Here is a 27,277-nt window from a genome sequence, read left to right on the forward strand (position 1 = left end):
GACATCGCACAGTATACGTGCCTCTAGAATTTCTCCTCCAAAGAAATTCAACTGCCGTGGTCGGGGTTGAACCCGCGTCTTTCGGGTCAGCAGTCGAGCACCATAACCACTGAGCCACCACGGCGGCTGTAGCGGCTTCATTGTAATGGCTAGCTAAAACCTTGAGAAGCAAGGAGCCAGTGTGGTTACATGAACAGTATATGAAAAGCAATGACATATTTTCTTGAAATGTAGAGTTTATTAATAAACAAGACCGAACTTCATACAGTGTACATTTGAGCACAATATTAATAACAGGAAAAAAAAAATACAAAAGGACTCCAAAAAAAAAGTCTTGGCTAACAAAATATACAGGCACGTAAACGCACTATTTTCCAAAACCTAGACTGGTAAAATGAGTGCAAAAGCAATGCATGAAATTTACAGAAAGGCTAGGTTCTTAATTATTGCTTTGCATTCCATTAAAAAAAACAAACAAACAAACAAAAAACACAGCATCAATGCACAGCCCTAATTCTATTAAACAGCAGCACAGTACGCTATGCTACAAAGAAGGACAGTGAGGGAAGCTACAATGACGCAAGAATTACAATTCCAAGGTACTAGCTAGGCACAATACAAGTGACATATTGAAGTCAGTCTGTATTTACATAGTATTCCACAAATATCGCAACTTAACCTTGGAAGCAACAACATGCGCTTATCAATGAGATACCCAAAAAGATGTGCAGCAAAGTTCCACAATATATGGTGCATATAAAAAGCTTCACTTCATTCCTGATATACAACAAGGGGGTACATTCATAACATTTGGTCAACCAACTTAAAAGAAGTTGATTTTGTACCTTATGTGAATCACACTCGGGAGCACAATCCAGCATTAAGTTTAAGTAAGGAGTCCCTGATTTATTACCACTGTGAACAGACCTAGGATATACGTATATGTCTGAACCATGAAAAATGATGGAAACATTCATTCAATATGTGAGCAAAGGACTGCTACTTTGAACAGCTGATACGACGTGTTTTCCACAAAATTTGCTGGTGTGTATTTGCCTTTAAATTAACAGCCACACAAGACAAGTTAAGGGGGGACGAGGGTCTTAAAACTGACCTTTTTATTTATTGCTAGAATCTCATGAAATTTTGCACACAGATGTGTTTTTCTCTTCTTTCAATAACCCAGCTGCGCTTCACGCCATTGAGCCCGAGTCCTTTTCGGCACAGTGCAAATTTTGTGGCCAGAAGGCAAACTTGTACCACATGGTATGGGCTTGTCAGAAAAATGACAGCATTGAGATCATAAATCAGCCAACGCGGGAGGGCTGGGAGGTGGCCCTGTCCAGCTCGGACCTCGAGGAACAACGAGCCCTCGTCGCCAGAGCACGGGCAGCGGCTTTCACCAACGGCATCCCGGACTAGGGACCCGATCAGCCTTCCCTTCAACTAAGGGTTTAATAAACGTTTTCATCATCATCTTCCGATTCCAAAAATGTAGTCATAATTGAGCTGGTAGTCTTAGATCAAAAGTTATCATAAATTCTATAGGGTAATTAGATAATTTCCTACGCAGCTTTAATGAACTTTCTCACATCAATTTGTTGCTTTTAATTACATGAATTGATAGCCAGAGAGTTCCCATACCCGATGACATTCTTACTTTTTTTTGTTTAGGCCACATATAAATAGCAATTTACAATTAGCTTAACTAGTTGTAGTGCCAAATACTGCAACCTTTTACTCTCGACATGGTATGTCAGGATGACATGCCTTTAGAGAAAAACGAAGAATGTCATCGGCTATGGGAACTCTCTGGCTATCAATTCATGTAAATAAAAGCAACAAAATGCAATGCGAAATTTCATTAAAGCTGCATAAGAAATTACCTAATTATATTCTAGACTTTGTAAGATCTAATACCACCAGCTCAATTATGATTACATATTTGGAATCAGAAGAGAAAAATACACCTGAGTGCAAAATTTCATGAGATTCGAGCCATAAATAAAAAAGTTAGTTTTAAGACCCTCGTCCCCCCTTAAATTTTCTTGATCACCACTGTGTGTAATGAAAGGACGTAATTTTGCATGACACTTCCTGGTTAAGAAAAAAAATTAAAAACACACGCGCACACATTTACACAATTATGAGTGGAACCCACAAGCACATCAACGCAAGCCAAATGTGCTGTTGTACTGCTCGAGATCCTTCCATTGGATTTTGTCATTTTAAAGACTTTACAAGACAAGCAATTGAAGTGAGATGACAAGAAGTATATGGCAACTACCAGAACAGAAAAGCAAAGTTACCAAGTGGCTGTAATGCAAAACAAACTGTGCATCTGCACAAGCTAGATTATCTAAATGAGAGTATTGTATAATGCAAACAAAATAAATCCAAACGTACAGCATCCATATGAAGGTTCATGTCTTTACAATAACCTCTGAAGGACTGCTTCAAAGAAAGTAACCAAAATGTATAATCAAAATGCATCTTTCCTACTGTCAATATATCAGCATGACTGCCATGTCCTTTCAGGCAAAAAACTAAAATTCTTCCAAACACACAGAAAGACTACAAATAATCGACATAAAAGTGCATACAATGCATTCATGCACACAAACTGTACAAAACTAATGAAAGATTGTATGTTTTCCATATCTCAACCAAAATGTAGCTAGCCATAATAGAACGCAGTATAGAAGACATGGACTAGAAAGAGTAATAGACACAGAGCAGACTTTTGACTGGTGTTCATTAAATATACCCTAGATAAGTACATGGACAGAGTCTCATGCACATCACCAACATATCAGAAAAAGCCAAACCAAGAAATCACTGGCACATCTAATCAAAGTAACTTTTGTCAACCAAAAAGTGGACCCGTTTTTCAGATGACAAGAAGGGAATACCAACACTCCCTGAAAAGCGCCTTTGATAGGTGTGTAACTTTCTTGATATGGCTTTTCCTGATAGTACAGTAATCCCTCGTTATAACGAAGTCAGCGGGGTGGCGAAAAAATTCGTTATAAGCGATAATTCGATATAAGCGACCGCTCAAGAAAAGCTAAAATAGTTGAGATTTAATTGCGCCACAACTGCGAGGAAGCTGGCGGATTACCTTGAGCCGTTGCCTAGCAATCGCTGCGCCGCGCGGCGTCCGCCGGCTGCGGCGGTTGCTAGGCAACGGTTCAAGGTCGGTCTCTGTGCCTCCTCGGAGCACTGCCACAGCGAAATCGCAAGTTCGTGGCCAATTTGCTCGTAGCACATTTGTTACTTCTACCAGCAACTCAGTATTGGTCAGCGATCCTCAAAGATGATACAGTTTTAAAATTTCTTATACCAGAGTTTATTATCTATATCAAGAACAAGCTTTAGCTCATTTTTGTGATCCAGACGGGATCCAGGCTGATCGACAGGCCGGCAGGCCACGGCCGGTCCCGACGCACGCGAGCGAGCGAGCGCGTTGAGACCAGCCGTGGGCAGGCCGGCCCAGCTCAAAGGAGCGCGCCCTGCGTCATCATGACGCTGCCGCTCTCCGCGCTCGCGTTGGCTCCCGCTTCCCGTTGTCGCGTTTGCCGCGGGCGGCCCGTCGTTGACATCTAGCAGGTTGGACGCAGGCGGCGAGCTGCGATCGGACGCTGCGGCGCCGTTCGCAACTTCGCGCCGCGGTGAATCGCGCTCGCTTTTCACACACGTGTCCCGCCGTAAGAACAAAATTCAGTCACCCTACCACACATTTAGGCCGTTTGTCTAGTCGAATGGCGCGAATCGAACATGACCGGCCACTTTTCCGCATCCAAGACACCGCGGTTTTCTGTCATCGCAAAGCGCGAGGAAAACTTTATTTTCGTGTGGATTCTGTCACGGGGAACACCAGGAATGCGCTTCCGACCGAGATTAACGGTTCGGGCGCGCTGCACCATGGAATTTGGCCCCGCTGAGCACGGGACACTCGGCACTCTCTTGGTGCCCGTTACTAGGCAGGTCATCGATCGTGGGTTTGGTACTTTTGTGGACTGTTCTATGCCTGCACGAGTCTAATTCGTCGGCGGTATTAATTTGGCACTGCATGCGCAAAGGGTCGCCGCCACGGCGGCGATGCCTATGCTCGGCGGCGGCGATGCCTCCGCTCGCCACTTCACTCTAAGCGGGCCAAGCTCTTCGTGCGCTTCGAGTAATGCGGCTTAAAATGCATGCGTTTGGGTCGGGACCGGAAGAAATTTCGAATAAAGCGATATTTCGAGTAAAGCGATTTCGTTATAACGAGGGATTACTGTATGTGCATACACTTGAGAAGCTCAGTCCATGTATTTATTCTAGTGTCTTTTCAATAAGCGTCAGCTGGTAAGTCAGCAATGTCTTTATACAGTAAAATCTCGATAATTTGAACTGATAATTCAAAGAACTTCTGCGGTCCCATAATTTCTAATGTAAATTTGGCCGGATAATTTGAAAATCTGAGGTGCTCTGTGAGGATGTCCAATCCCAATTTCGCCGCCGCTGCGGAGCGATGCTGATTAGTAAGGCCGATATACTTTATCAGCGAAGCACCCCAGCGATCGTACTCTCAGCACAAAACCAATATGGTATGGCTAATGGACAGTCGAAGCACGCACCTGCAGTGGAGAAGACGTGCTTCACTGCAATGCACGTGGAGATGTTTCAAAGTAACCTACTCTCAGCGCTTCGTAAAGGCACGGCCAGACTGGAGACAGTGGCTCATGCGCTCGTTGCCCCTCTCCAGCCTGGTCGTGGTCAAGGCGTCTAGCAGTGCACTGTGGCATTAAAACACCTCCCACCACTAACAGCGTCATGCGTGTCCTGTGACGTGACTTATCTTGCTATGTGTCCTCAACGAGTTGACTGCTCGCAAAGACGGCCTGTGCCGCTTCTTTGAGTGGTGTGTCGTGTTAGAGGGTTAGGTCGACCTTTCTTCAAAAAACGACCATCCTAAAGTTTGAGGTTCACCTATATGCAGAGCTGACCTATTTGCAGGGTGTAAGGTAGCTTCAGACAAGCACCAGATAGTACGTGCCCCGTGCCGGTATCCATTCCTGGTGAGACACATGGGGCTCCCCGCGTCGAAAAAAGTCGTTAATTTGTAAGCAGATCAGTTCCGCTGAAGAAAGTGCGAATTGAGCACCGTTTACCCAGCTCGTTCACGCGTGCGGTCACTTTCTCGGACGAGCGGTAGGCAGCGCAAGGGCAAACTTTCGATTCCAATAATCTCCAGGGCGTGCGTCGCCTTGGAATCTGGAACTACAGGACTGTTGGCAGTTGAGTATATCGCTTGTCAGTCTGGTCGCACGTGACTGCAGAGGCAGAGTGGAACGCCGCTTTTTCACTTTAGATCTCCGCTGGCTTTGGAACTCACTCAACGTTGGAGACGCCAAGCCATGTTTAGTTGCTCTATATGCCATAGCTTTCGCACTCTAACCAGGTTTAACAGTAGTTAAACCGCACCCAATTTTTTTTTTTGCCTGGGTGCATTTTTTTGCTATGGTTGGCTAATTCAAAAACTCTGTTAATCTGTATATTTTTCACAGTCCCAATGACTTCTAATTAACGAGGTTTTACTGTATTCCGTGCCTTCTGTGCTGAGTTCCATTATGTCTTGCCAATTGGCCCAAGCATCTGCACTTGCAGCTGGGCTAAGGCGTGAATACTGCCCATAAAAATGAGGAATTCATCAGAAACTAAGTTCACAGAACTTTCAGCATTAAGTGCAAAAGCATGCCTGTTGGAGGCTTTACAAATGTCTGAATGCAAGCGTGAGAAATCCACAACAACTCCCAGGTATGCACCAAGCTTTAGCACAAGTCATTTTAAAACCACACTTCATGCCCAAGCTGCCATCTCTGCATCAACTCTCAGAATCTTTAATTTAGCTAAAGCTGTGTAGTGTTCAGTACCTGCATGATCAGAGGACAACATCACAAACCAGGTCAAGACAAAGCTCACAAATGGACGGCCGCAATACAACAGCCAGGACCGGCCAGTAAAAGCTACCAACTAGAATTACACACCGAACCCCACATGGGTCACACAACAAACTACACATTAAACAGAAGTGTCCACAACAGCCTGCCATACAGTGAGATTACAGCCTGTGCAAAAGCTTAGCAGATCTAGCCAAACTACAGTATTTTCAGCATTAGCACAGGGATTCTTCCTTACACTTTGCACAGAAGCTAAGAATAGGCACAATGTGTCTGATGTATGGCACCACATGCTTTAAAGATAGAGCCACTAGCAGTTTTGTGCAGGAGTTTTCTCAAGCATATGGGCTGAAAGCAAATTTTTGAACTAAAAAAAAAAATCGCTGCCAATTCACTGCTAGTTCACACCATGAATACCATGAATACAGTGAGCAGGAAGTGCTTACTGGAAATAACGTACACAAGGCCACACTACAGCATTGAGCACAGCGTACATAATTACACTATTCTTGTTGCCAATAAGAGTTATTCCATTCGGTCACTGCCCACACACAATCACTACTATGCAGTAAAGGCTAGCACAAGGCCAATATCAACCGGTCATGCAATACCGCTGGTGCTGGCCACAGACAATGAATTTGTTGTACACTATGCACCAGCTGCAATTAATAGTGCTGTCGTGTGGTTCAAGTACACCGTCAAAATGAACACGTATGTTCATTTCCTTGCAGCTGCAAGTCATGACATGCAGGCAAGCACGCTCAGTTGCTCTGGCACTGGCAGGCACAGCAAGGCATTTTTCAAGAAGAGCTTTGACGGGGGAACACTAGTTATAGCACTTAGTTGTTAATGGCCATACGGATTGCAGCCGAGGCAAGCAAGAAAAGGTTTGGAGGGTGATGGCTGTGGACAGCCGGCCAGACCTCCTGGTGTTTCCTTACTTGTGCTAGACCTGACTTCTTGCATGTCACTAATAACCATGCATCTTGTGAATCACTTTTCCTTCTATTAAAGTGATCAGTGCAACAAGAAAGCGCGCACATGCACAGGCTGTCAGTGGTCACTGTAATCTAGTTCTGGCACCACCTTTCAGGGACAGGTTCAAAACAACATGCGAGTGCTGGCATGGATACCATAAGGGCAGGGGCTGCATGTCATCTTCATTATTTAAAACTAGTTTACAACAGCTGCACACGTCCCACAAATGTGATACAAAACTAAGATACCCTCAATGTCCTTAAGGGTTAGGTTTGAAAAAAAAAAAAAAAAAAAGGAAGTAGGACGAAAGGAGAATTTTTGCCTGATTTCAACTCTTTCAGTGCCTTCTCCTAAAAAGGCAAAGTTTAACAAATGCCCCAGTATCACTGCTATGATGGAAAGGAAACGTCACCTTGGAATGTGAAGCTGCTTGGAAGCAAATTTTGAATAAAAATTTCAAAGCACAAAAAAGGATAAGAGTTACCAATGCACACAGCCAGTGTTAAAGTTGGCCCGCATAACTTATGCAAGCTCAACAGCCTCAGCAAAATTTTCAGTGTATGAACTGTCGTATGCTCCTTGTATTTAACGCCTATTTTTGTCTTGACTAATAGCAACAGAAAAAGACGAAAAAAAAAAGCATGCGCAAGAGTGCAATTGAAAAAAAAAAAAGCAAAGTCGGGGCTGATGTGGACAATCAGAGAGGACAGCAGTCAAAGTTGAGTCTAGTCAGCCGTGCTTTCCTTGTGCCAAGTGGCATCACAGAGAACAGTGTCACCAAGTGAGCATTAATTCCAATGATCTCTGTTTGCTACTCCGGCTTCACATCAAAGGCTCTTGTGACAACAGCTCCCAGCTGTACTAGAATCCAAATAACCCCAGCCACAAAACTAAAAAGATTCTGCAGACCACACGACGACCCAGTTGATTCAGTTGCGCTTTTTGTTGCAGCTTTTTGTGTGTTGTGTAAAATGCTAAAATCTAGTATGCATAATCCCTTTTGCGTTCTGGATATGAATACTAGTTGCAAAAACAAACAAGTGCAACGGCTAGTCTGTATACTGCAGAGGTGTCTGCAACCTTGCGTTTTTTTTTGGTCATGGTAAAGAAAATTTTTTGCAGTCACCTCTGAGTCTCTTTTGCTGCTACTTGCACCTTGAGAATGTACATGTGCAAACTGCTCCTGGTACGAGTGCTGCAGGCACAGCTCAAAGTAAGCCAGGCAGTAGCCATTCGCTGCATGTCAGCTGCATGCTGTGGCTATGCAAAATCGCTGCAGAGGGGCCCCACCTAACCACACTCTAGTGCGACTCTTGATGCCTATTTAAGGGGGGAGCCTGGTCTTGAAAGAAAATTTTATTAATCTAGTCATAGCCATGAAATTTTCAGGGCACATGTATTTATGTGCTCCGATTATAGATATGCCATTTAATTTCATGTAAAACAATTCCTTGAGCACTTGTGCAATATTTATGCAAGTATTTTGCGAAGAGTTTTGAAGAAAATTTCCTGCAGGAAACTCGCTGGAATGTATGCCATTGGGTTCTCTTGACACCAAGGAATGTAATAAGAGTAAAATTATCATCCTGGCGATCATAGAACTTGAGTTATAGGGTGCTGAAGCTGCCACTTCAGAAACAGGAATACACATTTTTCTTCTCATTTCTGAAGCGACAACTTCAAAACTTTATAACTTAAGTTCTATGATAGGCGGGACGCCAATTTTACCCTTATTGCATTCCTAGGTGTCAAGAGAACCCAATGACATCCATTTCAGCCAGTTTCCCTTAAGAAATTTTTTTCAAAGCTCTCCACAAAATACATGCACAAATATGACATAAGTACTCAAGGAATTGCTTTACATGAAATTAAATGGCATATTTAGAATCGGCACACAAAAATACATATTCCCTGAAGATTTCTTAACTGTGACTTCATTAATAAAATTTTTTTTTTCAAGACCAGGCTCCCCCCTTAACCAAGTAGAGAGAGCTGATGGGGCCTTTCTGTTCCGCCCTGCTTGCTCACTGAGCCTGGGAGTAGGCACCAGGAGGATAACCCTGTTGCTCATAGGCACCATAGGCAGCAGCCTGTTGGCCAGTTGGTTGCGGAGCCCGGTAGTGACCATAACCAGGGTACCCAGCAGGGTAGCGCAGTGGTGCGCCCGTGCCACTCTGGGGGTATGCGCCCAAGTAAGCACCTCCCTGTGGGTAACCTCCACTTGGTCCATAGCCATAAGCTACACCATAACTTTGTGGGTATCCCTGCCCATATTGCGCATAGCCGGCAGAGGCAGAAGTGGTAGCTGGGTAAGCGCCTGCAGGGGGGGCAGCTCCCGCTGCTCCACCAGGCGGGGCTCCAGGGAAGCCAGGTGACCCAGCTGCCTGGTAAGGAGTCGCAGGGTAGCCACTCTGGGCAGCCATTTTGTGGCCTGGGTAGGGGCTGCTGGGGTGTGGTGTGGTAGCAGGAGAAGGCTGCGAAGGTGGCCGCTGCTGTGGTGGTGTCTGGGAAGGACCCACCTGAGGTGAGTAGCCTCCATATGGACTGCCGGCAGGTCCTCCACTAGGCTGATGCTGCTGTGGACCCAAGGCAGCACCTGAAAGGCATTGGAGATTACCCCTTTTGCTTTGCATAAGGTAAAAAAAAAGCTTTATGCATACACCTTAGATGGCATGCTGAACTAATAATGAGGTAATAATAATCTGCACTCCGCAAATATGCAAATGTCCAACTATGGTCGAATACAATTTCAGACTGCAGTGAAGCACCACCGACATTCAGGACCACCACACAGAATTCCTCTGCGACAAAAAAGGCAGTTCACTGTTAAAGCTTTTCGTTTTACTTAAACAAGCTAATGACAACATGAATTATCAGTTCACCAATTTTGATACCTCTCTGGCTTGTTTGATGCAGTCAAACATTAAAAAGCTGATTATCCCATTGTTATACATCACTGTTTAAGATATATCCTGCTATAGTGCATACAACCTGCAAGGTGCTTACATGCTTCCCCAACCTACATGTTTTATAAAGCTGCTTTACATAAAGCCAGATAAGGAGAAGACAGGTTGCCCGCACCACTTTTTGCAGTTCATAGTACCACATTAACTGATTGATTAATTCAAAATGCCCGAAACATGCCTTTGTCATGGACTAACCCCAGAAGCTCGGCATGCTGTTTGCACTCCCTTGGCTCCTTACTTCAACTGTATATATCGTCCAGCCTCCCTCGCTGCAATGCTATACACTGTTGTGTCACCTGTGGCTGGGAGTGGCGTTCACAAATGCCCACTCCCATCTAATCACAATGGAAGATTCCAGCATGTGAGAACTGCAGGTGTGATGAGACAATTGGGCGCCTACTTTGTGACTGCCCTTGGTTTGAATGCGAGAGTGTTCTCCTGGTTGCAATGTTCCTCCACTTGGATCCCTGTCCCCTAACAGAAGCCAAGATTCTGGGGCCTTGGACTAAATTTTTACCTCAGAGGAAAGCTGTGAAGGCGCTATTGAAATTCTTAAGAGGACTCGGGGTTGAATTCAAGGCTAAAAACTTGCAGTGAGCGTACCGTGTACTTTCACAGTTATGGCCTTCGAACATGTGCAAAACTTATCTCCCATTCCTCCCTGCCCTTTCTTTCTCTCCCTTTGTTCTCCTTCCCATGAGTAGAGTGAGAAGGGGAACACTGGGCCTCGCCTAGTTGACCTCTCAGCCTTTTCGTTCTTCTGTTTCACTCTCTCTCAAAATAGAAGTGGATTTTGTTGGTCACCGAACTTGCACTTTTCGTAATATGCAGAGCGAACAAATGCATCAGCCATGCTGTTTACGTCAGGCAGTAGCTCCCATATTTAATGTTGGTGCATCCTGTTGCTCGTTGGAATTGCATTTAGGAGCAGTTCTGCACAATTTCATCACAAATTTCCAGTTTCTACCAGCACACAACAGTTTCAAAAGGACACTGAGGACAACTTCATCCAACTTTTGTTCTAATTAAAATTAATTGTACAGATCTTTCTGGGTGTGTCGGCATTTGGTTTATGGTTTATAGGAGTTTAACGTTCTAAAGCGACTTGGGCTGTGAGGGACGCCGTAGTGAAGGGCTCCGGAAATTTCGACCACCTGGGGTTCTTTAACATGCACTGACATCGCACAGTACATGGGCCTCTAGAATTTCGCCTCCACAGAAATTCGACCGCCACGGCCGGGATCGAACCCGCGTCTTTCGGGTCAGCAGCCGAGCTATGATCCACTCAGTGTTCGGGCCCTCTGGCTATAATTTTCCCCGAGTGTGAACTACTTTTTAGGTGCGGATGGAGTAAGAGTGTTAAGTCTTAACGGCCGTGTATCAAACCGCCACGTGTAATTCATACTTCTTGAAGTCTCGATGAGCCGCAGGACGAAAATGTGGCAAAAGGTAAACCGAAATCCAGGTGACTGCCAGTGACAATACTTTGTCGCAACGAAAAGTGCCTGTGTTCACTCTGGTTGTATGGCGAACTACTTTCTGGGCACGAAATTCAACTGCATGAACAGGCACGCTAGCTTTGGCAGCATTGCCTGCTAGGTATGAAACGGCTTATAGCAGCTGCGGGGCCGCCTCGGTGACAGACATAAATGACGGATTTCTGTGGTCCTATGCGAATAAAACCTTCTGCATGTACACCTTAGGCACCATTCCTTACCAGATCAGTTTATATATTTAAAGCTTTCAGTTACGGCATACTGTCGGTTTGCCCATAATTTTTTAAAGGTACCGCGAGATATGCTTGAACGACGTTCCACTGTATTAGAAAGAATAAGAGAAAGGGGGCTCAAGCTTTATTCAGGAGTGCAAAAATGATAGTCAAATCTCGTTCATTTGACCCCATATTAATTCAGAAATTTGGATAACTCGAACTAGTGTGGACCGATGCTCATGTAAGTCTATGGAGTCGGACGCTTGTTCATTCGGATGTGGGCGTGCTCACGCCGTTTAATTCAGACATGGAGGCGCGTCAAGGAATGGTCCGCACAGCCAGCAATTACCCAAATAAACCTCCCCGAACTTGAATTGCATGAAACAAGGGCGACTGCGCACCTTAGGCATGCTCGTTAAGGCAGGTGCGATGATGATCGGTAGTCCGTCATTACCCGAAATTTAGCTCAGTCGCATAGTTTCAGTTTTGTTTATGTTAACTTCATAACCTCCTATGGCTGTCATTGGGCATGTGCTGTTTCAGACGCAGCTTGGAGAGAATCACTGGTCTTTAATTTTTATTTCAAACGGCGTCACACCGTTCTAATGTCTACACATATTTCCGTCGTTTTCATCTATGTGCTTCTTCTGTTCTTCCAGTTCACTGAAACACACTGTTTCACAGTCAGTGCGGTGAAGCATCCTCAAAACGCGAAGGGGCTGTTTGTGAAGAGGCACCATGGCTACTGAGTAGCACGGTGAAAAGGGTCACGAAGACCAATTCTTCGACATTCTTCACTGAGTGCACAAAGCGAACCACTTGACGAAACCGCGAAAAATCGTCGTTGTCGATTGGTTTTCATCTCGAATGTAGGCAACCATTGTCCAGGTGTTTATTAGACAAAATTACTGAATTACTGTGATGCAAACGCATTTCAGCAGTTTTTTAAAAGCCATTAGATAGTCTTAACATTTTTTCTTGTCCCTTGAAGGCCGAATTAATGAGATTTTATGGTGCATTATGTAAATAGCCCAATACAACCTTATTCATATTTACTTTGCTCTCGAACACACGAGTAAAAACTTACCCTGTTGTCCATGTGACGAGTGCTGAGCGTAGTTTTGAGTAGAAAGAGTTGATGCAGGAGCAGGGCTTTGGTTGGGTGTAGGACTGGATCGGTTTGGTGGATTGAGAGAACCTGAAAGAACAGGAAATTGAATAAAAACAAAATAGAATATGACGTATGAACACAGCTACCGTAAAAAGCGGAATATAGGTCGAATTTTTTTTCAAAAAACCATGCCGAAAAGTCGACCCCCGTCTTATATACCGGTCATTGGCAGAAAAACTATGGAAGTCCTGCAACAATGGGCTACTGAAGTCAACAGCCTTCACCGCCATCGCCATCGGCAGCAGTGCTGTGTTTCGTGGCACAGCCATTTTGCGTTTCCGTTGACAAAGTTATTTTGGTTACCTAAACGCTGCTTTCCACCTTTTTTTCAAAATGAGCGGAAGCCGACGGCAGTTCACCGTAGCCTTCAAGAAAAAGGCGATCGAGTACGCGGAAGCTCACGGCAACCTGGCGGCATAGCGCGAATTTGGAGTATCAGAAAAGAGCGTTCGATACTGGCGGAGGCAGAAGATGCGCATTACAACTTGCAGCAACCAGAAAAAAACATCATTTCGTGGGCGGACCGCAGCGTATCCAGAACTGGAGGACAAGGTTGCGGAGTTTGTCCGGGAGCTGCGTGCGAGATCGTTGCCTGTGACTGCTGAATACATCCGCTTGAAAGCGATAGAGATCGCGCGTGCGTCTGGATTCTCGAGGGCGCAGTTTAAGGGCTCGCCATCCTGGGTGCGGCGATTCATGAGGAGGAAGGGCTTTGCACTACGGCACCGTACTTCTGTGTGCCAGAAACTGCCCGAAGAGTTCGAAGATAAGCTGGTTGAGTTTCAGAGATATGTGATTGCACTCCGGCACCGACGCGACTACATGATGGGTCAAATCGGAAACGCCGACGAAACGCCAGTTTGGTTCGACATGCCCTCAAGTCATACTGTTTCAGAAAAAGGAGCTAAGCAAGTGAAGCTTCTAACGACTGGCAACGAGCACTCGCGACGTCATCGTCCGGGTTAATGAAAAGGGTTTCATGACGGAATCATTAATGCTGGAGTGGATCCGGCTCGTGTGGAAGCGGCGACCTGGTGCTCTCTTTGAGCGAGCAAACATGCTCGTTCTGGACGCGTTTCGAGGTCACCTTACAGCCAACGTAAAGCGGGGCCTGGGCGATGGCAAGACGGACCTTGTGGTCATCCCTGGTGGACTGACATCTGTGCTGCAGCCACTAGACGTTGTGCTAAACAAGCCGTTCAAAGATAGAGTGCGCGAACTCTACAATGAATGGATGCTGGGCGACAACCCCACCACCCCCACCGGCCGCCTGCGACGTCCACCGCTTGCGACTGTTTGTGGCTGGGTGTCGTCAGCGTGCAAATCTCTCCCCGCAGAGATGGTGCGCAAGTCATTTAGAAAGTGCAGCATTAGCAACGCGCTAGACGGCACAGAGGATGACGCTCTGTGGGACGTGGGCAGCGATAAGCAATCGTCATCCGACTCAAGTTCGGCCGACTCTGACGACTCGGAGTAGCTTGCTCACTTTGTGCCCTTCTCTGTGTTGTACACCCGGCCAATTTTTTAACATTATCGCGCGACCATCGCCTCGAGTGTCTGTCAGCCCCTTATCACGGCACGGAGCAGCGAAAGAAGCGAGAGTAAGCGCGTGTGGATGCATATGCGTATCTCGTTTGTTTCGCCGCTCAGCGCCGTTAATAAGACGGTGACAAGCACGCGAGGCGATGTTTGCGCGATAGTGTTAAAAAATTGGCCGGGTGTACTTACCAGCAGCCCATAAATGAAAATAAATACTATCACCATTGTGCAACCGGTTGAGTCGCATTTCTTTCAAGGTAAGGGTGTTTTTCGGTACTTCTGCCATTGAAAAACTTCTGCCATTTTTCATTTTTAGAATTGGTTAGTTGGGGGGTCGACCTATATTCCGGTTTTTACGGTATATGACACGAAAAAAAATCCCCCACAAAAGTCACATTTATCGCACACTCAGAATGAGAGAGAGAAAAAAGGGCCACACATGCAAATTTTAAAGACAAAGGAGAAAAGAAATGTTGAACTGTGCTGTGCGAAGTTTGAAAGTAGCACCATTTTAACTTCTAAGCACTGCACAGGAAGTAGAAATAATAGTCAAATACCTTACTGCATGCTTAAAAACTAAATTTTATCAGATTTCATGATGGTTAAACATAACAAAGAATGAGTGTGAAACACCCACAACATGGTCTTGAAATCAATCACCAAGAAGCACTACACTCGGATTTAAAAGCCATTGAGAAGCCAATGCGTGCAAATATATCTGATAAAGTGCTGCCTACACGGCGTCTGCCGCGACATAGCTTTGCTTTCACGCCACAGATCGTTTGACTAGAGCTGCAGCGGCGACAGAACTCCACCAACAGCTGCAACAAAGTTTATGCCACCCATAACTGTGCTCAGCACTGGTGTAGGTGTAATGGGCTGGAAGCCGCTGAACACGGTAGCAGCTAAATGCCAATGGAGTCTACAGTCCCCTTTTGGCTGGTCTGCAGTCGCTGTTTTGTGTGTACTGAATGTCATCATCATCATCATCATCATCACCCTGAGTACGCCCACTGCAGGGCAAAGGCCTCTCCCAATGTCTCTCCAATTAACCCTGTCCTTCGCCAGCTGCAGCCACCGTAAGCCCGAAAAGTTCTTAACCACACCCGGCCACCCAACCTTCTGCCGCCTCCTGCTATGCTTGCCTTCCCTTGGAATCCGCTCCGCTACCCTTTAAGCACCAGCGGTTATCTTGCCTTCGCATTACATGCTCTGCCCAAGCCCATTTCTTCCTCTTGATTTCGACTACGATGTCAATAACCCGTGTTGGTTCCCACTGCGCCCCACTTCTGATCTCTTAATGTTACACCTATCATTTTTCTTTCCATAGCTCGCTGCGTTGTCCTGAATTTAAGCTGAACCCTTTTTGCTAGCCTCCATGTTTCTGCCCCATAGGTGAGTACGGCTCAGATACATCATCATCATCATTTATTTGACCCTTAAAGGACCCTGGTGGGGTATTACACAGGAGAGGGGGGGGGGGGGGGGTAGTACATTTAACATGACTCACATTGGTGGAGAGAGAAAAAAAAAAGAATCAATCAAAAAAACACACAGACAACAAAAGCATAAATAGAAATAATGTCATGAAAGGGAAAATGAAAATTTATACAGCAAGATATGACATCAAATGTTCTTTAAACCTAACTAGATCGTATTCAATGACAACAGAGTCTGGAAGCTGATTCCATTCTTGAGTAGCGGCTGGCAAAAAAGATTGGTTAAAGGCATTAGTTGATCCGTGTAAACGTTGGATGCTCATGGAGTTGAATAAACGGGATGATGTGCGCACAGGAGGGACTAGAAGGGACTCGCGTAGGTTTGGAAAGTTGTGGTATAATTTGTGCAATAAACATAAGAGAGAAACTTTGCGTCTAAGGGCTAGTGGGCTGATAGTGATGGATGACTTGATAGTGGTAATGCTGTTGTGAAAATCATAATCTGAAGTAATAAAGCGTGCCACACAATTCTGGATGGATTCAATGGTGTTAATTAAGTAAGTCTGGTGAGGAGACCAAATTGCTGATGTGTACTCATGTTTAGTGCTAATGAAAGTCTCGTATGCAAGCTTACGGATTGATTGCGGAGACAATGAAAGCAACCTTTTAAAAAAGCCCAGTGTTTTTGATGTATCAGCAACGGGTTGAGTGATGTGTTTATCCCACGTCAGTTAGCTGCTGATTATGACACCTAAGTACTTGTATGATTCAACCTGTGACAGGACAGTTGACTGAAGAGAATAAGGATATGTAATATACTGGAATGCATGCGTGAAATTTGCATGAATTTGCACTTAGTGATGTTAAGCTCCATCAACCATTCGGAACACCAATTATCTATTTTTTGTAAGTCATTTTGTAGGATAACCTGGTCATCGTGAGAGGAAATACGACGATATAACACACAGTTGTCCGCGAAGAGACAAATGGACGAAGATATGCCGGTCGGGAGATCATTGATAAATATGAGAAAGAGCAAGGGCCCAAGCACAGAACCCTGCAGCACGCCTGAAATCACTTCATGAGTGGCTGAATGATAACCGCCAATGACGGTATATTGAAACCGGATAGTGAGGAAACAGTTAATCCAGGATAATGTGAGGGGATCAATATTCAGGCATGAAAGTTTAGACATAAGACGTCGGTGCAGGACGCGATCAAGCACTTTTGAAAAGTCTAAAAATACGACATCGGTTAAAAATAATGATTCCAAATGCAAATGAAGGCCAGTAGTGAACTCAAAGAGTTGTGTCTCGCATGACAGACCGGGGCAGAAGCCATGCTGCTTGGAAAAGAAAAAAAGAGTTATTGTGAAGGTGGCTGGTGACTTGGGAGATATAATGTGTTCCATGAGCTTACATGCAATGAACGTTAATGAAATTCGGCGATAGTTGGATGGATTTGAGCGGTTTCCCGATTTGAATTTCCAGTCTTCCGGAAGCGAACTGTCAGTTAAGGATTGGGTGAATATAATTTGCAAGATCAGGCTATAAATTATTTTAGCCGACTTCAGAACCTTCGCGGGGAGGTTGTCAGGGCCCAGGCTGCTTGAGAACTTAAGGCTGTCAATTATTTTCTTGATTCCTTCTGCAGAAATATGAATGGGCAGCATCTGGAATGAGGTGTGAGCGAGGTAAGACCGGCATGTTTTGAGCACGTTCGTGAGTGAAAATGGATGAGAAGTATGAATTCATTACATTAGAGCGCTGCTCTACCGGCACCAGAGAGCCATCTGCGTTAAACAAAGAAATATTACGGTATACAGCTGTTGTATACTTTTCTCTTGATCGATATCGATAAACTGCCATTCATAATCTGAGAGAACCTGCCATTACGCTACACCCCATTCTTATTCTTCTAGTTATTTCCCCTTCACGATCCTGATCAGCAGTCACTACCTGCGCTAAGTAGACATATTCTCTTACTACTTCCAGCACCTCAACACAAATTGCGAACTGCAGTTCTCTTGCTAGACTGTTGAGCATTACTTTGGTTTTCTGCATGTTAATCTTTAGCCCCACTGTTCTGCCTGTCTAACTCATTGATCATGCTTTGCAGTTCATGTCCTGAGTGACTTAGCAGGGCAATGTCATCAGCGAATCGCAGATTACTTAGGCATTCTCCATTAACTCTTATCCCCAACTGTTCACTGAGTAGACTGCCAAATTGTGGCATGGGGAAAAGCCCTACTGCAAAGTGACATTCGCAACATGCCGTGTAGGCAAGCTGCCACATTTACGACGTAACAGCAGAGTCTGTTCCTATGGGAGATTGGACAAGACTGGCTCAGGAAGACAGCAGCCGGGAAAACGCAGTACCCAGGAATGTAACAGCCGAGTTCTACTGCATTGTCCCAGCAGCCAGGTGGTAACTGGACAATTTCAGTATATAGCATAGCATCCATTTGAGTTTTACAGTGATTCACTGTGCCTGCATGGCAGCTTATGCTGTTCCCTTTGGTTCCCGTGAAACCCCGTCTGCTAAGTGAGGCGCAGTACAACTCAGGTGTCCATCCCTTTCAATTTTTGGATGTAGAATAAACACGGTTAAGACAGAAGTTTCATGTTTTTGCAACACTTTTACCCCCACATTAAGCCTGCTATACAGGTATCACTGCAAAGAATTCCCAGACTTTTAACCCCTTCTAGAGCAAAGAAGTGAGGCTGATGCTAACAGCAGATTCACCCTGGGAAAAGATCACACACAGAGCTACCAGTGTAAAGCCTGAAGTCTCTTTATGTGGCCAGGGCAAGAAGAGGCAGCAAGAGGGCAAAAGTGGCTCACCCTGACTGCCATATGGTGGGTGATGTTGCTGGGAAGGAGGTGAAGGCCCCTGCTGCTGTGGTGTACCTGGGCCACTGGGTGGTGAAGACACTGGGGGTGGGGATGCATGCTGCTGCTGGGGAGGCTGCTGCGGCTGGCCGGAATGCTGCGGCTGGTGCTGAGTTGGATGCGGTGCTGGATGGGGCACTGGGTGCTGAGATGGGTGCTGGCTGAGATGTTGGCCTTGGTTTTGAGAGCCATGTGGCTGGCCTGGATGCTGACCCGGGTGTGGCTGACCGGGGTGTGGTTGCTGTGGCTGCTGGCCAGGATGCTGGCTGGGGTGGGGGCCAGGGTGCTGTCCAGGGTGCTGGCCCGGATGCTGACCGGGATGCTGGACAGAATGCTGACTGGGGTGCTGCACAGGATGCTGACCGGGGTGCTGCCCCTGGTGTTGGCTGGGATGTCCAGGATGCTGGACAGGGTGCTGGCCAGGGTGTTGCCCCGGATGCTGGCCAGGATGCGGCTGCCCAGGGTGCTGCCCTGGATGCTGGCCTTGGTGCTGCCCAGGGTGCTGCGATGAATGTTGCTGTGGAGACTGCATCTGGAGAACAAAGAGCAAACATACTTGTGCAAGCACTGGAGACTATGCAGATGTCCCAACTCATAAATAGGAGACAATTTCATTAAGATAGGCCACTGCTTTGAACTAATGAATGTGCAATTTTGACAAGTAATAATTTCAATGACCAATCTAAAAGCAGACTCATAGATAAACAGATTAATCCAGTGCAAAAGAACGACGATACATTATATTCAGTTTCAGGCATTATATTTGTACCTTGGCTCTGAATATAAAAACTCTCATAATATGCGTGTAAGTATGGCATGTTTTTCCGAATACAGTAAAACCTTCATAAAATGTATCTGCTTAAACTGTAATTTCATTTTAAAACTAGTAAAGTCAAGTCTCGACTCGGTGCCCATTGACTAATGCATTGTGCATCTGCATAAACCGTACTAGTTTACCGCGGATGTATCGGCTAGCACCTACCATTTTCACTTTCCGCCGCACTCGTGCACAACGAATTTACGGCGGTAGCACCGGCTCAAAGGCTGGTTCGGGTAGTGATGTGAAAATCCTCCATGGATATGAATGAAGGGACGGCAAGCCACACAGCCAATGACAATTGGAGCTAAAATTGACCGAATGCAGCCGCAATAATTTATGATGACGATAACTTTTTGTTTATTTACATGAACAAGAAAGACGATGACAGCTAAAACTACAGCAATCTTTGGGGTTTTCTTTGCAGCAGCAATAACTACTGCAGTTGCACATCCGCCCAACTCCCCAAGCGAGCCCAGTTTTAGGCCAGTCCGTACGAACACCCCCAGCACCTCAATGGTTCAGACCTTAGTTTGCCTCCACCCGCTACGAATGTAACTGCAGGAGGATTTGCCGCTAACGTCTGGAATACGTGACCAATGGCGGCTTTAGCCATCGCATGGGCAATGTGGCCTTGAGCAGAGTGCTTCGCGAGTTCACAGACCGCATCATGCCAAAGCTTGGACAGAAGTACCGGGTGCTCAGTATAAAAGACAAGTTAGAGATAGTCCATGCTATCTAGAGTGGAACGAAGAAATTGTGCTGGCACGCAGGAAAGACTTACCGCTGACAACTGTGTGTGGCATTTGGAACGCCAGGGAAAAGCTGCCTGCCAATGCTGCCGTGACTGTGAAAATATGTCGAGTACAAGGCTCATGTGGATGTGGAGGTGCTGGTGTGCTGGCTGAAAGCAGCTTGGTCCAAAATCCTGCCTGTGAGCGGACCTCTCCTCATTGAAAAAGCCCTGGCTTTTGCCTCGCAGTTGAACCATGACGACTTCGTGTACAGCAATGGCTGGCTGGTGAGGTTTAAAATGAAGCATGGCATCAGCAAAAAGACCATAGCCGGAGAAGAGGTCGCAGTTGATGTGGATGGCGCAGAAGATAGGAATGGCCAGCTGGAAGCAGCTTCTTGTCATTGGCAATTCAACCAAGCCGAGGTGTTTCAAAAGCGCCCGACTACCATTGTGAGCTTTCCTACAGAAACAACACTGAAGTTTGGATGACCAGGAAGCTGTTTGAGGAGTAAGTGCACCTCATTGACCGCTGTTTTGAGGCAAAAGGAAGAAGTGTTGTCATCTTTGACAACGCACTGGCATGCACTGCACTGGATGACCTCAAAGCTGTGAAGGTGGTATTTCTGCAGCCGAACACTATAGCAGACGCCCAGCCCTTAGACGACCAAGGCATCATTCGAGCTGTTCAGCAGCTGTACAGATAAAAATCTGCTGCGCAGAATGCTGTTAGCACTTGAACGCGACAAGGAGTACGCCACTGACCTGCTGGGCGCGATTCAACTGTTGGAGTAAGCATGGCGACAAATCGAGTCTGTAACTGCAGAACTGTTTCAAGCGCACAGGTTTCAGTGAACCGTGCACAAGTGACGCAGACAATGCAAGCGACATCGCCGACACCACGGACAAAGCTTGTGACAGCTAGCTCGCCGATGCCCTTGAGAGGGAAGATACTTCAGAAGGCATTACCTTGACTTATTTCAGGGACGCAGACAGGGAAATGGAAACTTCGCCGGACATGTCCAAAGAAGCCATTATTGCCTCAGTTGTGGCCTAAGTTTCGCCAACTGACAGTGACGAGGACGACACAGAAAGTGCGGGTGATTCGGGCCTAACAGTGGCAGAAGCTGCGCGCACTGTAAACGTCATGCGGCTGTTTGCCGAGAAGCTGGCTCACGACCTAAATGAGTTTGAGGCTGCTGTTGTCGCTGCTAGAACACCACAGCGTCAAACTAATATGACTGACTTTTGCAGTGCAAAATAAAAGCTGCATTTTTTTCCCCTTACTGATCTCTCGTTTTGTTTTTGGCAGGTACTAAGAGGATGATTTTATGCTACTCCTGTTAAGCTGTACCCCCGTTTAGTATATACTTTTTCTGAGTTTCGGCCAACTACAGTTTATCGAGATTTTACTGTATACTTTTTGCTCCGTAAAACTGTCCTAAAGTGAGCATGGCACATCAGATCTTTTTAAGATGAATTAGTTTATAGGAAACTGCAAGGAGAAAACTAACACTTTAAATTGCAACTGCATAAATTCACTTTTTTCATAAAAGAAATCGTGTGTAGTGCGAACTTTGCAGTCAGATTGTTTTTCATGCTCTGCAGTGGCTATCCAATATTTTTTTTCTTTTCCTTGAGAAGAGTTCTTTCTGCTATATTTTGACATGCTGCAAGAGACCAAAATGTCTAAACTTGCAACTGAAAATTTTTTTAAGCACACAATGCCAAAACTGCTTTCTGATTTTTCCTCTAGTAAGCAGAGGTAAGCTGTTCCATTTAGTTTGAACTCTTCTATATCTAATCAACTTCTCTACACTCTTGGAGCTCAAAGTAATGACTTTCACTATATACTAGAAGTTTTAGGAGAGCCTGCTACTAATTCCTAAAAATTCGTTTTTTGAGGCAAAAGATGGCTTTTATCAATTTCAGTGGATGACAAAAAAAAAAAAAAAAGAGTCGCGTTAAAGGGTCCCTGAAACGGTGTCCATGTAGGCAAAGAGAAGTTGAAGTATTGATAGACACTGAACGATCCATCATCTTACCGCAAAAATTTTTGATCTACCTTGTGTGGAACCAGAGATAATGGCTATTAAAAATGACCACCAGCCTTTTCCCTCTCAACTCGTACACCGGAGCGAACCATAAAAAAATAAAGATTACAGACCGGGACCATGCTCCGCCCACAAATACGTCATCGACGAGATCGATTTGTTTACTTCCGGTTGACGCGCCCTTTCGCTCGCTCGCTCGTTTTCCCGCTGTCTGCTGTGTTCACCTGTGTCTCGCAACCGTCGCTGCGGCTTCTCTCGTACTATGGACCCCGAGCTGAAGGAACGACTTTTGCGGATGAGTGCCGAAATGGGATTTCAGCCTTAAGGCGGGGACATATGTGCGAAAAGTGTGTGCGATTCGCTGCGGCGCGCCGTTGTGAACGACGTCGTAGTGACCGATCGCAGCTCATCGCCTGCGTCCAACCTGCTGGACGTCAACGACGAGCCGCGCGCGGAGAGCGGCAGCGTCGTGATGCCATACAGCACGCTCCTCATTGCGCTGGGGGCCGAGCCACGCCAGGCCGGCCTGCCAGCCTTGATGCCGGCCGCCGGCGACTGAAAAACGCGCTAGTATTGTTTGTTTTCGTCCATAGCAAGCCCTTGAATAGATGCATGTCAAAAATGCATAATTTCTGACGATCGTTGGCCAATATCGAGTTGCTGGAGATGATGACTGCGATACAAGCAAATTTCATCCCTCAGCCGCTTTGGTGCTGCTGCTACTAGGTGCGGTTCGCCTGCCGTCTTCTAGTTCCGTTGCTGAAGGTGTCGTGGAAATCGAACATATCTTTTTATAATGGGACGAGTTCGCAGTAAAGCGATGTGAAGAGTAGGCCTTTTATTATAGCGTAGGCGATTTCCGAAGCGCCGTCAGCAGCGACTTCGATCCGAAACCAGCTAGGCCTAGCGACGACTAGGGCAGCCTGGGACCAGCGTGCAGTTCGTCGCGCGGCGTCGCCGCAGGCGGTGTCGTTGCCGAAAGGTCCACTTTTGCACAGGCATATTGTCGTTGCTCGAATCTAGGAAGCATCCTGTCTGGTATCATGTCTGCTTTGTATTTTCTTGTGCGAACGTGAGGTACGCCGAGCATGCCGGCCAGCCGGCCAGCCTGGATTAGAGCTGTGCACGGGCTCGGGCCGGCCCGAAAGCCCGTACCCGGCCCGGCCCGCGGGCCGGGCTCGGGCCTTGCGGAAGTCTATTCACCCGGGCCCGGGCCGGGCTCGGGCCACGGTATATTTGTCTCGGACGGGCCGGCCGGGCTTCGCGATCGCGATTGCTCCTGCGTGGCTCCAGCCGCCCTACTGTTGCAAGGTTCGAAACTAATCTCCACATGAGTGGTATCACGAGCCCAAATGACACTGCACAAAGGAAGGTGAGGTGAAGAAAAAGGTTATCCTGACCATGGAGCACAAGATAGCAACGATGTTCTGCCCACAATTTCGGCACCTTAGGATGCTTTCCGCCGAGGAGCGCGATCAAGTGTACGGGCGCATACGAGAGCTCGTAGCGTCGACACCCCAGGAGTTACCGGAAACTGTGCAAGAACAACCTCCTGCGAAAAAGCCGGGCATGGATTTGTTCAGCGAGTGGAGCGACGAAATAAGCAATCGGAGTGCCAAAAGAGACGAGCTGAGCGAGTACTTGGCCACAGAGTCGACCCCTTGCTCAGAGTTTGAGCTATCACAGTTTTGAAGAAGCAAGGCAGCGACTTGCCCAAAGCTTTCTCTTCTTGCCAAGAAAGTGTTAGCCATTCCGGTTACCAGTTCAAGCAACGAGAGAAATTTCAGCGCTGCCGGGTTCATTATGCAGGAGCGCCGCATTTGCCTCAAGCCGTCATCAATGGACGATTTGTTGTTTTTACATAATAACTTGGAGTGATAACTCTCTATATGCGCCGTGTTTGCATATACTCACTAATTTTCATCTAGACCATGAGAGCCGAGCATATTAAAAACATTGAAATAAACTGATTTTCCTTAAATTATCTCTTTGTTTCATCGTCACTTCAATTTCAGTTTTGCAGGTCGGGCCGGGCCCGGGCCGGGCCTTAACTCGGGCCGGGCCCGGGCGGGCTTAGGTTTCTTCAGTGTCGGGCCGGGCCGGGCCTCCGTCAGTAGTGTAGGGCTCGGGCCGGGCGCGGGCTGAAATTTGCGGCCCGTGCACAGCTCTAGCCTGGATCTCGCTGCCGGCGTCATAAAAACGAGCTAAAGTGTATTCTTGACGTAAATAATAAACCCTGGGATAAGAAATGTGAAAAATGTGTCATTTTTGAGGATTGCTGACCAATACTGAGCTGCTGGTAAAGGTAACGACTGTGATACGAGCAAATTTCTTGCCACAACTGTCTCACAGCTGCCGCTTGGTCCGACGTGGGGTCCGACTCGCCTGGCGCCCGCTCGCTGCGCTGCTGAAGGAGTCGCGGAAAGTGACCATACTATTATTTTATTGTGAGATGATGCTGTTGACTGCAAAGCGATGTGTAGAGTAAGCCTTTTATTATAGCTCAGGCGACTTCCGAAGCGCCGGCCGCTGCGGTTTCGATGCCAAAGGGGCAATAGACGCTTTACAGCGGCGTATCATGGGGGCTGCCATCTTTGATCACGTGATCACGCCGCCATTACTCGCTTCCTGACCGCTCGGCGCGCGCCTCGTCGCGACGGCTGCTGCGTCTGATGTTTCAGTTCCGACAGGCAGTGTTTCGGCTGATACGGTTGTAAAGGAGTGGGAAGACGATGCTGTGGTTGGTCCGAAGCTTCGAAGGACATGTGAAAACCCTCATTTGATCACTTTTAGGCGAGAAGACGCGATCGGGCTTCATGTCGCGAAGAGCCGCTAAGCTCTCCGCCTGTTCGAGGCAACGGGTGGATCGCCTGAATGCCGCTGAAGGCTTTGCTTAATATTTTTTTATTGTTATTATCTAAAACAGCAAGGTTTAATGACCCTACGGCTGCGCAGGTCGTTGTCGTTTTGTGTACATGCATGCGGAGACTGCTCTAAAACGCTCACATGCACATCGTACTTATTTGCTTACAACTTGTTAAAGGTGCTTAGGAAGCCTAAAATATTTTCTGTAGGTTTGCTAAACAAAGGAAGGCGACAAAAACAAATAAACAAACAAATGTTACCCAATCATGTAAGCATGCATCAAGCAGCCTTCACAAGTTTGCATGCAATCGTTTACAAGGATTCCGCGATATAATTGTTATAACGTGCGCATGGCAGAGCGTTCACTACACGAAGTTCACAATTATGTCAGCCTCACATAGTATAAAATTGTGGTACGCTCCATGGTTGATATGCGGGCATGAAAATGCTCGACGTCCCGCTGGTTGTAAGTAATCAGCCGGAGTCACTTCTAGTGACTGTCTCGCATGGACCGCGAGGAAGTGACAACCGCAGAGCACAGCCGCCGTAACACAAATGCTTTATTCCGATTGTGGTCCACAAAAACCGCGATACTTGGAGCGAAGTTCAACAGTAGCACCAAGACGGTGTGTAATACACGAACTGACGGTAAGCGTTGTCCGCTCGCACGGCTATGCACTGCACAATATGCACTAGCGGTATAGGAGCGTAAGTCGTTTTTTTTTTGTTTTTTTGAGACGTTTTGGTGGCGGGACAGCTTGTTCATGCGGCTATGTTGCGCACTTACCCTCGCAGATTTTCCAAGATCGAGGCCTTTCCTTCTATATTCACTGTCTAGCGCTGGCGAACGTGTGTGTTGCGTTCGCCTGTTCGGAAAGCGTGGATGTCCAACGGGTGCGAACAGGGGCAGTATGTCCTTGTGCAGGTCGAATCCGTGAAGCTCGCAAACGATCGCATCCCGCCCCTTTAACTGTTTGTTGCACTTCTTGCAATCCACAACAGAGCATGTATTTTCTCTTTCCACATTTCCACTGCTGTGTCGAGGCATACAGGCCGGCGACTTACGAGGCAAGTAATGACGCCGTGTTCCGAGCGCACCCGTGGTGCCATCTGGTCTCAAACGGAAGAACTGCGCGCTGTAAACCGTCTATAGGCCTAGTGACGACCACGGCAGCCAGGCAGCAGCAAAGCTCGTCGCCCGGAGCGCCCGCGAGCGGTGCCGTTGCCGAAAGCTCGCAACATAAGCAGGTATGCTTTGTCGCTGCTCGAGCAGTATTTCTGATAACAAGGCGATCCTGCCTTGTGATATTTGTACACCATCCCATGCAGCGCTCAGGCATTGCTGCACGGCGGCGAAGGGCGACACCGGTTGTGAGCGGAGCTTGGGTAGGGCGGCGCAGCGATGCTCACCGCTCCGTGTGTCCCTGCTTGTAGTGGGGCGGCAGTTCACAATCGACGATCGGTGCGGCGCGGCGGCCAAGTTTTTAAGGACACGCCGTTCAGAAATCCGGCGCTGAATCCTGACGACGACGACTGCTCGCTCACTTCCATCTTTCGGCAGACAGTACCGAAGGGCAACACCTTGCCGAATCCTGGCTTTAAAACCAACGACACAGCACGGCCGGTCCATTTTGATTGCGCATGCGACGGAGGTCGCGACAGAAATCAGTAGTGCGGTGACTCCAAATCGCACCTCGATTCTCGATTCGGTTCGACGGCGGCGCCGGCAGAGTGACACAGGCGGTACGAGCAGACGAAAACATTTCAAACCGGAAGTGCAGTACTAATTTCTGACACCCAACACGCAATAACCGCGTAAACATGCATATAAACGACAACTCTCCTTGCTGAAATGCGAAATGGTTCCGTAAAGAGTAAGAATGTGAAGTATCTAGAGCTTTTAGTGTGTTAAATGTGCGATTTCACGTTGGCACCGCGAACCAATGATAGCCCTGCGCTGGTGACGTGAAGAGTACTGAAATGACGTAATGAGTACAGATTCGGGCGGAAGTTCACCGCCGCTGGTCGCCGCAAGGCTCGGGAGCAGCAGTTTTTGAAAATGTATTATAAATTATCTATTCGCTTTTGATGTATTGTACGCGGCATGAACGCTCAGTGGCCTATGCTCTACATAATGCAACTATTTTTTTGCCAACCTCAGACACCCCTT

The 27,277-nt window shown here is 46.8% G+C and overlaps 1 protein-coding gene across 1 annotated transcript in view; it reads right to left on the minus strand.

Annotated features, from left to right (window-relative positions):
* Positions 1 to 218: 218 nt before the first annotated feature.
* LOC149350359 (uncharacterized) overlaps positions 219 to 27,277 on the minus strand; it is an 82,315-nt gene continuing 55,256 nt past the window's right edge. Inside the window, exons 7-9 of the mRNA XM_089579377.1 lie at positions 18,591 to 19,170; positions 12,685 to 12,795; positions 219 to 9,516 (exon numbers count right to left, since the gene is read on the minus strand). Coding sequence (XP_089435503.1) covers positions 8,945 to 9,516; positions 12,685 to 12,795; positions 18,591 to 19,170 — 1,263 coding nt within the window. The 3' untranslated portion in view covers positions 219 to 8,944. The remainder of the gene's footprint in view (positions 9,517 to 12,684; positions 12,796 to 18,590; positions 19,171 to 27,277) is intronic.

The sequence above is a fragment of the Amblyomma mixtum genome, chromosome 3 (assembly GCF_055824585.1).
Source record: "Amblyomma mixtum isolate Tamu chromosome 3, ASM5582458v1, whole genome shotgun sequence".
Lineage (NCBI taxonomy): Eukaryota > Metazoa > Arthropoda > Arachnida > Ixodida > Ixodidae > Amblyomma > Amblyomma mixtum.